General features: G+C 40.3%; 1 protein-coding gene and 2 long non-coding RNA genes across 4 annotated transcripts; 1 reads left to right on the top strand and 2 right to left on the bottom strand.

Moving 5' to 3' along the window:
* Positions 1 to 2,095: 2,095 nt before the first annotated feature.
* Positions 2,096 to 2,809, bottom strand: LOC134222710 (uncharacterized). The gene has a single exon (XM_062701875.1). It carries the CDS (start codon positions 2,807 to 2,809, stop codon positions 2,096 to 2,098), a length of 714 nt encoding a protein of 237 aa, XP_062557859.1.
* A 292-nt stretch (positions 2,810 to 3,101) lies between these two features.
* LOC134225567 (uncharacterized) lies at positions 3,102 to 4,395 on the top strand. The gene is made up of 3 exons (XR_009983274.1): positions 3,102 to 3,355; positions 3,422 to 3,667; positions 3,935 to 4,395. It is a non-coding gene; the product is annotated as an uncharacterized LOC134225567 (long non-coding RNA).
* A 7,689-nt stretch (positions 4,396 to 12,084) lies between these two features.
* On the bottom strand, positions 12,085 to 14,437 carry LOC134225565 (uncharacterized). Of its 2 annotated transcripts, XR_009983272.1 has the most exons (5): positions 14,050 to 14,437; positions 12,856 to 13,677; positions 12,681 to 12,773; positions 12,221 to 12,620; positions 12,085 to 12,160 (listed from the first exon to the last, which is right to left on the bottom strand). It is a non-coding gene; the product is annotated as an uncharacterized LOC134225565 (long non-coding RNA). The 2 variants fall into 2 exon arrangements; XR_009983271.1 differs by lacking the exons at positions 12,856 to 13,677; positions 14,050 to 14,437 and having other exon boundaries at positions 12,681 to 12,831.
* Between the last annotated feature and the right edge of the window lie 331 nt (positions 14,438 to 14,768).

The raw sequence follows: 14,768 nt of genomic DNA, 5'->3' as shown, positions 1-14,768 counted from the left end.
GCTTCCGTATACACGACAACATCGCGATTGGCCGGTACGAATTGTGATCCGACACAGGTTTCTCCGGTTTCTTTATGGCGATCACTCTTACCTGTCTCCATTCATCTGGAACGATGTTGCTTTCCAGGAATCGATTGTATAAGTTCAACAATCGCCTCTTCGCGACGTCTGGGAGGTTTCTAAGTAGGTTGAACTTAATACCATCCATTCCAGGGGCAGAATTGTTACAAGAAAGGAGAGCAAGCGAGAACTCGACCATCAAAACGGACTATCCATTTCGCTTCGACCGCGTGTTACGTCACGCACGAATCCTTGTATAGGAACGGAATCCGGGCACACCTTTTGGCGAATGCAATTATCCACCTGGATGAGCTTTCTCTATCTTCGTTAACCGCCGACGCGTTTCGCATTCTTCTACCGACGGTCCAGAGAGTTGTCATCGACGTTTCTCGCGATAGGCCATCAACAAAATGACGCCAGTACCCTCGTTTCTTGACAGTCACGAGGCTTTTGAATTTGCGCTCAAGAGAGATATACCGATCATAATTAACCCGCGAACCCCGCTTCCGATAGTCCTTGAACACGTCGGATTTTCACGATATACTCTAGTAGACTCGGCATCCCACCAGAGAGGAGATGGAGGACGTCGACGCGCTTGCGATCCCGGTATAGGTCTACGCTGCGCATGTAGCGCGCTGTTATGAATCAAACCGGCGATATATCGGTATTCTTCCAACGGAGGAAGTACCTCGACTAATTGTTCACCATCGATGATCGCTTCTGCATATTTTCCCCAGTCAATGTGCTTTGTGAGGTCGTATGCATTGCAAATCTGATGAGTCTGACGCGATCCATTGGTAATTGAGATTTCGATAGGCAAGTGATCACTACCATGGGGATCCTGAATCACTTTCCACGTACAATCCAATGTTAGTGAAATCGAACAGATTGAGAGGTCAATTCTACTTTCGAGTCCTGAAGATGCTACACGTGTTGCTTCCCCATTATTCAAATATGTCAAATTGAAGTAGTCACACATGTCATAAATCAAAGATGAACGGTTGTCATCGGTAAGTTCCCCCCAGGCTGTACCGTGTGAGTTAAAATCTCCTAGGATCAACCGTGGCTCAGGCATTGCTGAGCAAATAGCCGTAAGGTCTCTGTGTCGAACAGAAGCATTCGGCGGTATGTACACAGAGGCTATGCTTAAGCTTTTACCTCGTATGGTGACATGGCAAGCGACTACTTCAGTGCCTATCATCGGGGGAAGATCAATTCTATAAAAGGAGTGGAGCTTGTTGATCCCCAAGAGCACCCCTCCATATCCATCGCCCCGATCTCGGCGAATAATATTGAAATCGTGGAAAGTAAGGTTTTTATCTGAAGTAAGCCATGTTTCACTGAGAGCAAATGCATCACAACACGAAGTGTGAACTAAATATTCAAACGCAGGTAAATTTTTGATGATGCTTCTACAGTTCCACTGTAGGACTACGATCTTATCCCCGACCTCGTTGGTTAAATTAGCCATCAAGGGATAAGATCGAATCAAGAACAGGCCATTTTGACATTAGTTGCTTCAATAAAGGTTTCACCAGTGAGATTATCATATTGATGATGTTTCTCACTGCGGGAGAGATTTCTAAAGTATTGAAGATGAAGTCCACAATCCCAGAGATAGTCATTTTATCTGAGACCTCAACTTGCTTGTGCTGAGGTACTCGCTGACTTGTATGTTGTTGTGTACTTTCTGGGCGAAAAACTGGAATATCTGGGGTTTCAGATGTTCCTGGAAGTGATGGAAATTCGCCAGCGACAAATTTGAACCCCAATGATGAAATTTTCGGGGGTTTTTCCACCACTTACTGATTTTCCCGGGGAAGATAGGATTCCCTGTTGATTGACTGGGACTTTTAGAGTAGTTTTATGTGTTAGTGGTTTAGTTCTCATTCTCTTCCTCTTTGTACCTGTTTCAATCACAGTGTAATCCTCACCGTCCCCAGAGTCAGAACCTTGATCATCGAGGGGCAGGGAAGAGTAGAGATTGTCGTTAACAATATGTTGGGTTGATGGTACAGCTGGCGCGGCGATTTTTTCAGCATTTCTGCATAAGATCGCCGTGATCGCTGTTGAATGGATCGCAGCTGATGTTTCCCCGCTTTATGAACCGAGGGCAGGAGGACAGATCATGTGGAGCTTCACCGCAGCAGGTACATTTCTGCTCCGTGCTGCAGGGACCCTCTTGATGTTGTTCACCGCACTTACTGCAGCGCGGTTTGTTGCAGCAGTAAGTTTCGGTGTGTCCAATCTGCTGGCATTTGGTGCAGTGCATTACACTCGGTACATAGAGTCGCACAGGTAATCGAAGTTTCCCGATCACGAGATAGTCCGGCAAAGCCGATCCGGAGAAGGTTACTCGATACGAATCTGATGTTTTTTTAGTGCCATCAGATGACACGCGGTTCATTTGTCTTACATCAATCACTTGGACAGCTGGGACGGCCCTATTCTTGAACCCACCAGCGCCAAGAGACTTGATGTCAACACAGGACAGATACGGCTCGGTAACCACTCCGGCTACTTCGACTTCTCGACTCGGAATGTATACGTGGTATTCCCTCAAAAAGAGCTCGCAGGCAGCAATCTTATTTGCCTGTTCCCGATCACTAACTGTGATCCGCAACTTATTACGGCTCGGTGCATTCACCTCTTCTATGCCCCGAAACGACTTTGCCAGGTCTTTTGCGATTTGCAATTTGTTCAGCCTTTGGGCCGGAAGAAAACCAGAAAGGGAACTTTCGATCCGCATGGGTATGCTTTCACGCGGGGGGTAGCAGAAGTAGAGAGAGAGAAGGGGTGCTTTAATTTCGTGTCATAGTGGAACTGGTATCCATGAGTTCAGGGAAAACAGTTGTAGGGGTGCCAGTTGAGAGTTTTGGGACAATAGTAGGTTGGATCATTGACGAATACATAGACCGAAATGTCCGGTACAAAGCCATCAGAAAATCGGGCACCATGTCTTCTTCTTTATTTTGAAGAAAATACCCCTCGTGGGTGACGAATTACATTATACATATAAATAAATATTTTACGAGCGCTGACTTACCCCTCTTGACGTTTTGACAGTTTGTCTGTTTGTTTTTCTCCCTCACCTTGCGACGTCGTTTCGGTTTTGCATCGTGCATCACGGAGAAAATCGAAAAAGATAATAATAATATAACGTTAATGAGGCTTTCTGTTTGACGCGAGATTTGACGGCAACCGGAGAAGGCAATCCGCTGAAGCAGGCCACGAACATTGGGAGTCATTTTTTTTCTGCTCGGCTACGCAGTGTGCAAATTGAACAACAACAATGGTAATATTTTTCTTCAATAAATTCTTCCCTAAACTGACAATTATCTTCTTTCGTTTGCCATTTCAGGTTCGGAACAATGCAACCAGCGAAAAACATTTCGCCAGGAATCTCTACTTCAATTCGAATCGATTAGACGATTGCCCTCGAGGAGGAAGAAAATCAGCGTCCAAGGAAATTAAAGGCCAGTCTGATAGTAGTCGCAGCTCTACAAAGTGGAAGCAGTATTTCCCTGATGGTGTATGGCGGTTGAATGCGGGGACAGTTCTGAGGAGGTGCTAAAATCGATTCATCACTGCTGCATGCTTTTTTACGGTATATATAATCTGATATAAATATCACCACAAAGTGACTTTATCAATACAGTGCATATTTATAAATAAATGTGGAAGATTTGGAAAATTTAATAGGTATTTACTATTCCCGAGATTTCTTTCTTTTCTATTTTTAAATGTCAAATTATTTCCTACTTGTTTTGCAAAACTAACATTTCTGCTGAATATATTGTTTTTAAGCTTCGTTAAATTAAACTGAAAATAATCTTTTAAAAGGCTTAATTCAATTCAAATTAATCATTCACAGCTTATTGCCGAATTATGCATCACAAAGAGTGGATAGTGAATGATCGTTAACATCCTTGGGTGGAAGACCGTTTTGCGGCCGTGGAGGATTCCGCGGACGTGGTGGTTTCCGTGGCGGTTTACATCGTGATGGCCCACCGCACCACGGGGACAATGATGAATTGCGTCGATCAGGAGCCGATGGCGAATATGATTACGTCGTCGTTCTGGATCACGTGAACCAGGAATCGATAGATCTCGCTCCCGTTCACCGAGGCGACGCAGTCCGGCTGATTCTGATTCGTCTTCTTGTGGGAATGGCATGTTATCGAATGCAAGAACGTTACCAGAAGAAGATGTGCAGAAGCGCATATCGACGTCATCGTCGCACGCAATCTTCCTCGGCCTGCCGGGATCGACGTTATCGGTGGCATCGTCGGATGATGCCAGTGTTCAGACGCGTCCACTGCGTAATCTCGTGTCCTACCTGAAGCAGAAAGAAGCGGCCGGCGTTATTTCCTTGTTCAATAAAGAAACGGAAGCAACCGGTGTGCTCTACTCATTCCCGCCATGCGATTTTTCGACAGAATTGTTGAAACGAACATGTCACAACCTCACTGAAGGAAGACCATCTGGTAATCGTGGTGGTCCGAGGAGGTGCCTTCTTTCTGGTATTGCAGCAACTAGTCCATATTGGCACAGCATACAACATGGTTGGTCTAAAATTTGTTTGTAAATCAAAAGTTTGTTCTTAAGACAAAGTTTTGATTTTCTGTTTATAAGTGGATCATAATATATTTGTTACATTTGGCTTGAAGGCCTTCAATGTGATTTTTAAAAGTTAATTTTTGATCTAGCAGAAGTCCTAAATATTTAGAATTCTGATAGTTTACCTGCAGTGAGCGATCTGGAAAATAATTTTGGATCAGTTTAATAGCTGGTTGGTTGTTTGCTCATTGTTTGTTGATTGCTTCATCGTTGGTTGATTGATTGGTTATTTAGTTGATTGGTTGCTTGATTAGTTGGTTGGTTGATTGTTGGTTGGTAGAATGATTAATTGGTTGGTTGCTGCTTGATTTGTTAGTTGGTAGAACTGTTGAATGGTTGGTTGCTTCACAGTTGGTTGGTTGCTTGATTGGTTGGTTATTTGGTTGATTGGTTGTTTGACTGGTTGATTGATTGGTTGGTCGGCTGGTTAGTTGATTAGTTGTTTTGTTGGTTGCTTGAATGGCTGATTGTTTGGTTGCTTGATTGGTTGATTGGTAGCTTGCTGGAATGGTTGATTAGTTAATTATTCAGTTGATTGATTGCTTGATTGGTTGGTTGATTAGTTGATTGCTTGATTAGTTGGTTGGTTGATTGTTGGTCGGCTGCTTGATGGGTTGATTAGTTGTTTTGTTGATTGCTTGATTGGTAGATTAGTTGGTTGGTTGCTTGATTTGTTAGTTGGTAGAATGATTGATTGATTGGTTGGTTGCTGTTTGATTTGTTAGTTGGTAGAACTGTTGAATGGTTGATAGTTGGTTGGTTGCCTGACTGGTTGATTGATTGTTGGTCGGCTGGTTAGTTGATTAGTTGATTTGTTATTTGGTTGATTGGTTGGTTATTTGATTGATAGGTTGCTTGACTGGTTGGTTGATTGGTTACTTGATTACCCAAGCAACCAGAAATTCAGATTTTACTTAAATTTACTCTTAACCGAACTAATTGGTTCACTATGGTTCACATCAAGTTCCAAGCATCCTTAACGGAACTTTAAAGTTCACTTAAAGTTCCGTTACATACAAAAAATTACTTAAAATGAGAGCTGATTAAGCCAAAATAGCCCTTCTTATCCGAACTTCTGGTTGCTTGGGTAGTTGGTCGGCTGGTTAGTTGATGAGTTGTTTTGTTGGTTGCTTGGATGGCTAATTGGTTGGTTGCTTGATTGATTGATTAGTTGGTTGGTTGCTTGATTATTGGTTGGTTGGTTGGTTGATTGGTAGCATGCTTGAATGGATGGTCGTTTGATTGATTAGTAATTTGGTTTATGGGTTGCTGCTCGATTTGTTAGTTTGTAGAATGGTTGGTTGCTTAATTGGTTGATTCGCTGGTTGGTTGCTTGATTGCTTGGTTGATTGGTAGCTTGCATTAATTGTTGGTTGCTTGATTGTTGGTTGGTTGCTTAACTGGTTGATTGGTTGGTTGCTTGATTGGTTAGTCGGCTGGTTAGTTGATTAATTGTTTTGTTGGTTGGTTGGTTAATAAGTTGATTGGTAGTTTGCTTGAATGGTTGGTTGTTTGATTAGTTAGTTGATTGATTCGTTGGTTATTTGGTTAGTTGTTTGCTGCTTGATTTGTTAGTTGGAAGAATGGTTGATTGGTTGGTTTCTTTTTTGTTTATTGATTACTTGATTGGTTGGTAATTTGGTTGATTGGTTGCTTGACTGATTGATTGATTGGTTGGTCGGCTCGTTAGTTTATGTTGTTTTGTTGGTTGCTTGAATGTTTGATTAGTTGGTTGGTTGAATGATTGCTTGGTCTTGGTTGATTGGTAGCTTGCTTGAATAGTGCGTTGCTTGATTGCTTGGTTGATTGGTAGTTTGCTTGAATGGTTGGTTATTTGATTGATTGCTGCTTGATTTGTTAGATGGTAGAATAATTGATTGGTTGGTTGATTGCTTGCTTGATTGGTTAGTTGACATGTTGTTTTGTTGGTTGCTTGGTTGGTTGATTAGTTGATTCGTTGCTTGATTGATTGGTAGCTTACTTGAATGGCTGATTGCTGGATTAGTTGGTTGGTTATTTGGTTGATGGGTTGCTTTACCGTTTGATTGAATGGTTGGTCGGCTGGTTGTTTGATTAGTTGTTTTGTTGGTTTCTTGATTGGTTGATTAGTTGATTGATTGATTGATTAGTTGATTGGTTGGTTGTTGCTTGATTTGTTAGTAGGTAGAATTGTTGATTAGTTAGTTCCTTGATAGTTGGTTGTTTGGTTGCTTCATTGTTTGTTGGTTGATTGATTGGTTATTTAGTTGAATGGTTGCATGATTGGTTGGTTGGTTGATTGTTGGTTGGTAGAATGATTAATTGGTTGGTTGCTGCTTGATTTGTTAGTTAGTAGTACTGTTGAATGGTTGGTTGCTTGATTGGTTGGTTATTTGGTTGATTAGTTGTTTTGTTGGTTGCTTAAATGGCTGATTATTGGTCAGATTATTGGTGATTGTTGGTCGGTTGCTTGATGGGTTGATTAGTTGTTTTGTTGATTGCTTGATTGGTAGATTAGTTGGTTGGTTGCCTGGTTATTGGTTGGTTGCTTGATTTGTTAGTTGATAGAATGATTGATTGATTGTTTGGTTGCTGCTTGATTTGTTAGTTGGTAGAACTGTTGAATGGTTTATAGTTGGTTGGTTGCTTCATTGTTGGTTGGTTGGTTGACTGGTTGATTGATTGTTGGTCGGCTGGTTAGTTGATTAGTTGTTTTGTAGGTTTCTTGGTTGATTGGTTAATAAGTTGATTGCTAGGTTGCTTGATTGGTTAGTTATTTGGTTGATGGGTTGGTTGGTTGCTGCTTGATTTGTTAGTTGGTAGAATGGTTGATTGGATGGTTGCTTCATTGTTGGTTGATTGATTGATTGGTTGGTAATTTGGTTGATTGGTTGCTTGACTGGTTGATTGTTTGGTTGCTTGATTGGCTGGTCGGCTGGTTATTGATATGTTGTTTTGTTCGTTGCTTCAATGGTTGCTTGGTTGGTTGATTAGTTGATTCGTTGCTTGATTGATTGGTAGCTTGCTTGAATGGCTGATTGCTGGATTAGCCAATTAAGCAACCAATCAACTAAATAAACAACCAAGCAACCAACAAACAATGAAGCAATCAACCAACCAATTAAGCAACCAGCCAACTATCAAGGAACCAACTAATCAACAGTTCTACCAACTAACTAATCAAGCATAACCAACCAATCAATCAATCAATCAACTGATCAACCAATCAAGAAACCAAAAAAAAACAACTAATCAACCAATTGATTGTTGGTTGGTTGCCAATCCAACCAACCAATCAGGTTATTTGATTGATTGGTTGCTTGCCTGGTTGATTGATTGGTTGGTCGGCTGGTTAGTTGATACTGTTTTGTTCAACCGTTCAAGACGAGTTTAGGACTCTCCATTTGATACCACCAATTATTTTGACATCTTTGCAGATACGTATTTCGACCACAACTGTGTCTCGTACTTGACTCGACTGTTTTGTTGCTTGCTTGATTAGTTCGTAGGTTGGATAATTGATTGGTTGATTGGTAGATTGCTTGATTGGATAGTTTATTGATTGGTTGGTTATTTGGTTGATCGATTGAGTGGTTGCTGCTGATTTGTAAGTTGGTAGAATGGTTGATTGGTTGGTTGGTTGCTTGATTGTTGATTGGTTCTCAATCTTACCAACTAATCAGGTTATTTGGTTGATTGGTTGCTTGACTGGTTGATTGATTAGTTGCTTGATTGGTTGGTCGGCTGGTTAGTTCATATGTTGTTTTGTTGGTTGCTTCAATGGTTGCTTGGTTGATGATTAGTTGGTTGGTTGCTTGATTGCTTGGTTGATTGGTAGCTTGCCTGAATGGCTGATTGCCGGATTAGTTGGTTGGTTGGTTATTTGGTTGATTGTTTGCTTTACTGGTTGATTGAATGGTTGGTCGGCTGGTTAGTTGATTAGTTGTTTAGTTGGTTGCTTGAATGGTTGATTGGTTGGTTGCTTATTTGGTTGATTAGCTGGTTGGTTGATTGGTTGATTAGTTAGTTGGTAGATTGGTAGCTTGCTTAATTGGTTGGTTGCTGGATTAGTTGATTGATTGGTGGTTGGTTTCTTATTTGGTTGATTAGTTGTTTTACTTGATTGATTGGTTGTGGTTATTTAGTTGATTGGTTCCTTATTGGTTGGTCGTTTCGTTAATTGGTAAGTTGTTTAGTTGATTGGTTTTTTAGTTGGTTGGTTGCTTGATTGGTTGGTTGATTGGTAGCTTATTTGATTGGTTGGTTGCTGCTTGATTTGTCAGATGGAAGTATGGTTGATTGATTGGTTGCTTGATTGTTGGTTGGTTACTTCATTGTTGGTTGGTTGGTTGACTGGTTGATTGGTTGGTTGCTTGTTGGTTAGTAGGCTGGTTAGTTGATTAGTTGTTTTGTTGATTGCTTGGTTGATTGGTTAATAAGTTGATTGCTAGGTTGCTTGATTGGTTCGTTATTTGGTTGATGGGTTGGTTGGTTGCTGCTTGATTTGTTAGTTGGTAGAATGGTTGATTGGTTGGTTGCTTCATTGTTGGTTGATTGATTGATTGCTTGGAAATTTGGTTAATTGGTTGCTTGACTGGTTGATTGTTTGGTTGCTTGATGTGGAATGTCTTCACTTGTCATAAGACGAGTTTGTACAATCCCATTGAATTCCACCACTTAATTGTATCTTGACAGATACGTATTTCGACCTCAACAGTTAGGCCGTCTTCAGTGTCTCGTACTTGACTCGACTCGTCGTCGAGTCGAGTCAAGTACGAGACACTGAAGACGGTTTTACTGTTGAGGTTGAAATACGTATCTGTCCAGATACAATCATGTGGTGGAATTCAATGGGATTGTACAAACTCGTCTTATGACAAGGGAAACCAATCAAGCAATTAATCATTTAAGCAAGATACCAGTGAACTAACCAACCAATAAACCAATCAAGCAACCAACCATTCAAGCAAGTTACCAATCAAGCAACCAATCAATAAAGTAACCAATTATCCAATCAAATAACTAATTAACCAGCAAATCAACCAAACAACAAACGAATCAAGTAACCAACTAACCAATCAAACAAACAATCATTCTAACCCACTTCCAATTAATCATGCAACCATTAACCAATCTACCAATCAACCAACCAACCATTCAAGCAAGCTACCAATCAACTTCCAACCAATCAAGCAATTAAACATTTAACCAACTAACAAATCAACTAATCAATCAATCAACCAACCAACTAATCAACCAATCAAGCAACCAAAAAACAAATAATCAACTAACCAGCAAACCAAAAAACCAAGCAACCAATAAATCAACCATTTAAGCAAGCTACCAAATAACTAACCAACCAATAAAACAATTAGGCATTCAAGCGAGCTACCAACCAACCATTCAACCAACTAACAAATCAACCAACCAACCATTCAAACAACCTACCAACCCACCAGCCTGTCAACCAAACAATGAAACAAAAAAATAATCAAACATCCTACTAATCAATCAAGTAACCCAATCAACTTTTCAAGCAACCAACATGAAAACCATTCAAGCAAACAACAAAACAATAAATCAACCATTCAAGCAAGCTACCAATAAACTAAATTAGGCAACCATCCTAGGGGCCATCCACAAAGTACGTCACGCTCCTAGGGGGGGGGGGTTCCGAGCAGCGTGACGACTCATACAAAAATTTTAGAGGTTTAATACAAAAAGTGTGACGAAGGGGGGAGGGGGGGTCGAAAATCGCCGATTTTTGCGTGACGTACTTTATGGATCTTCCCATTAAACAACCATCCTATCAAGCATCTTACCAATCAACCAAGCAACCAATCATTCAACCATTCAAGCAAGCTACCAATCAATTAAAAAATAAATCAAGCAACCAATTAACCTATCAAGCAACTAACCAACCAATTAGGCAACCAACCAATCAAACAACTAACCAATCAAGCAAACAATCATTCAAGACCACTTCCAATCAATCAAGCAACCATTAACCAATCAAGCAACTAACGAATCAAACAAGCTATCAATCAACCAACTAACTCAAGCAAATAATCATTTCACCAACTAACAAATCAATCAATCAACCAACCAAATAACCAATTAACCATTCAAGCAACCAACAAAACAACTAATCAACTAACAAGCCGACCAACCAAATAACCCACCAATTAATCAAGCAGCCAACCAATTAACCAACTAACAATCAAGGAACTCACCATTCAAGCAAGCTACGATCAATCAAGCAACCAACCAACTAATAAAGCAATCAAGGAACTTAGCAATCAATTAGGCACAAACTGTGTTTCAGCAAGATTCATCTGTTTGTCAAAGCAACAGTTTTCTCTCAAAATAAAAAGTGTTTTTCCATTTGTATTCTCAAAATGCTTTCAAAACAACAAGATGAAAGAACTTTCATTATGAGTATTTGTATTGTAAATAGGCAATTCTAAAATATACAAAAAATAGTTTTGGTTTCGAAATTTATAATATGTTTTTATTTTATTCTTATAAATTAATATTAACTTAAAACGCGCGATGGCTGGCAGAAGGCACTTCCGCTGAGATCAACACTGGATGCGCTAAAAATAAATCCGGAAAAGCCAACCGCAGGATAACATAAAACCGCTAGGCAAAGCGGCACCGCGTGTACTACCTTGATCTCGCTGTGTAATGCTTATTCCTTATTGTCTTGTTTGAAATGTTTTCGACTAAGCAGCTGATAGCCGGTATACGTATCTTCCATTCAACTACGATTTCCCGTAATATTCGCTGAAATAAAGAAATAAAATACTATGAAATATATATAACACTTAAATAACACTTAAATATGTTCATTTCAGTCAACACAAACTTACCGACAAGTACCATAATCGAATGCAGTTATGCGAGGCCGATGGCAAATTAACTGTAGAAGATATATACATTTGCAAACAAGCACCGGCAGATTCCGGTCTGCACCAACAACTTGGCCACCCAGCTGAACGGTTGACCTTGGTGAAGTCATAACCGTAAAAAGAACCACCGTCGTGTGCTCCCCAGCCTCCGCAGGTGTCTGTGATGATACTTTGACGGGTCAGCCGAGTGTCACCATTGGTTCATAAATGATGCAAAGTCCGTACGGATTTAGACGCAGATTGGTGTCCGTAAAGATATAATTGGCCAGAATTATCAGTCATCATTGGGGCGTATTGTTCGTTCAAACGATGTGCCAGCATGACAGTCAATGATACTCATTTTTGTATCTTAGATGGCTGAATCAAACAACAACTCTTAACCTTCGCCTCCGATTTCCTTCTCGGGACGGTTTACTTCAGTGTTAATGCTGGAGCGGATTAATCTCGGATTCAATTAGGTGCGAGCAACACACATTTTGTGATCAAATCCTTTTGAGGAATCTGCAGTTGGTTTACCAAATTTTCATTCACCTAAAGTGCTCCTCTCTTCGTCCGGTACTAGTTTGTCTCCTCATTCGTCCAGATTCGTCCTAAAAAACAACACTACAATCGAGCTGCTGTACAGACAAATAAACAAATTCAAAACCTACCTCTTTTAAATAATAACACACACGCAAAAAGCGGCTGTGTCCTGATAATTAGATGCAGAAGTCTTACATCCTCTTGGATGGTTCCTGTGAGCGACCAAAGATTCCAAAAGGTGAAGCAATGAAGCTACGGCAGCAGTTAAATGTGGAGAAAATTTCTCGCCTTTTTTCTCAAACTTTCCTGGAGGGCAATCAATCACGACAGCGATCTGGTCCCCGCTTAGTTGTGAATCGTTCCGTCGTCGTTGATGTGATTCCTGATTTTTCACCAAGTCGGTTTCACCAGCTCTATCAGGAGCGTACAGCAGGACACATATTTTCATTTCCAAAGCACTTTTGTGGAGACGACTCTGGATACGTTTCAACGTTTTGAACCCGCAGCAAGTACCGGTTGAGCAAATACCTGAAACACCAAAACTATTGCAAATTATTTTTTTAAATCAGACCGTAAATTAAAACTTACTTGGTAAACATCCAAAAATGAACATGCCACTTTTCACGACCTCGTTTAAATAACCTTTAAATAAATAAAAAAGAACAACCGAAAAAGTTGTTGCTGTGCGGCACGCGAGGGAAAAACAGAAAAACATAACAAAAACATAAACAAAAATGAAAATGACAACTGTTGTCAAACTGACGTGGTTCGAATTGAGGGGCTTCTCAATGGTCGAGTGATTGTAATAATTGTAATCCGTCACTCCCCAGGGGTATATAGTGGTGCCCGGAAAAATGGCCACCCCTCCGTCTATGTATTCGTCAATGGTTGGATACCGTTTTGCTGCACTACTGAAGATAGCGGAGATGTTGTTTGTTGATCTAGATTGGTCTCCGATGATGTGAAAAGATGTTCGATCAAATTCTCATAGGATGGAGAATTGCCTACACGTAAAAAAATTTAATGTTGTTTATTATTAATATTTCTAATACTTTTTTGCCAAAGCAGGCGCTTAATGGCATGTATAAGAAAAAACTTATACATCGCATTAGTCACATACATTCGGAAACTTATACTTTTCATTAACCTATGAATGTTATTAGCTTTTTGATATGGGATCATTCATTAGGTGGCATAATGAAGAGCATAAGTATTTTCGAATGGTTTTTTGCCATAACATATAAGGTTATTTTTTTACGTGTATGCACACTTACCTCATTTCACCGTATTCGGTAAATTTTACCGAAATCTCAACAGCTGAACTGTTCGGTAATTTATTTTACAGATTTTCTGTAATTTTCTCCATTGCTCAACTGTCAAAATCACCGAAAATCAGTTAAATTATTTACCGAACAGTTCAGCTGTTGAGATTTCGGTAAAATTTTACCGAATTCGGCGATTTATTTTAAGTGTGTGGACTCATTGTCGGAGATCACAAATTGGGTATCTCCCCCGCCTGTGTCATTTTCTTCCATACGGTCGTGTTATGGGTGGAAACAATATTTCACTCAGAAGAATGAATCTTCTATTAAATGTAATGTGAAAGAAGAAAATGATTTGAAATTAATAATAACGAAAAAGAAAAAAAGGATATAAATGCAAAAGAGTAACAGCGAAAAAGGTAATATGTCGAGAAAAAAAATAACAGAATAAAAAAAAAATAATAATAATAAAAAAAAAAAGCGAAAAAAAAGATTTATTGATGGTTTGAATTTACGATATTAAATTCTAATACTAATAATAATACGAGAAAAAACAAAGAAGAATTTTATCCAAACCAAAAGTGGAAATGATGCAGAAGCGAAAACAACAAAATAAAGTGACTGTACAACTATTGTCGGGTAGCCCCTACGACAGACAGCAGCAGAATAGTTACCAAAAAATGTGCTCGTTTTACCTATTCCTTTGCTACGGCAGGCGGCTATCAACTGCACTGTAGGTACGGCTTCTACTCGGCTTCACCGTTGTAGCATCAATGCGGTTCGCCTTTGCTCTCTGCTGACTCAATGGGACCGTCGAACAAAGCGTGGCCCACAGCAAGGTTGTTGTTGTTGGTTTGTATTGATGCCGAAATCCAACCACGATGCCAAATCTTGTCCTGGATTTGGAGCAGGATCTATACAGCCGTGTCGAGGACTCGGCCAGGACACGGTGCTTCCCGGTCGGGAGGTATACGCGCGTGAAAAAAACCCGGTGTAAAACCGTATAATAGCGGAAAAAAACACTTGGGAAAATCACTTTGCAGAGCACAGGCAAAACGATCCGGCTGGCTCGAGCGTATGACTGGGAATGAAGTTCAGTTCACACATTGCAAGCGAGCGTTTGCGTACGAGTTGTCATTTGTTTGCATGCAATCACTTTCAGTGTAGTCAGACAGGCAAATTTTTGACAGTTGTCACTTTCGGCGAGCAAAATGCTCGTTGCGAGTGATTTGCTTGCAACGTCTGACGGCACCTTAATTAAATAACCATGGTTGACTTTTCCCGTATTTTGCGGTTTAAATAATTATGGGATCTTCTCAAATGATACGCGAGGTTTTTTAGTTTTAGCGCAGCCCTGGCGCAGCCAACCGTCGACTCAGCGGAAAACGAAACGATTATTTTTGGCTTGTCACTC

Source organism: Armigeres subalbatus, chromosome 3, assembly GCF_024139115.2.
Source record: "Armigeres subalbatus isolate Guangzhou_Male chromosome 3, GZ_Asu_2, whole genome shotgun sequence".
NCBI classification, from domain to species: domain Eukaryota; kingdom Metazoa; phylum Arthropoda; class Insecta; order Diptera; family Culicidae; genus Armigeres; species Armigeres subalbatus.
Note: the sequence above shows the minus strand (reverse complement) of the source record. Positions and strands in the feature narration are given on the sequence as shown.

Bases quoted from the DNA above. Each gene is read 5' to 3' on its own strand.
- LOC134222710 (XM_062701875.1), bottom strand. From the start codon at position 2,809: ATGCGGATCGAAAGTTCCCTTTCTGGTTTTCTTCCGGCCCAAAGGCTG.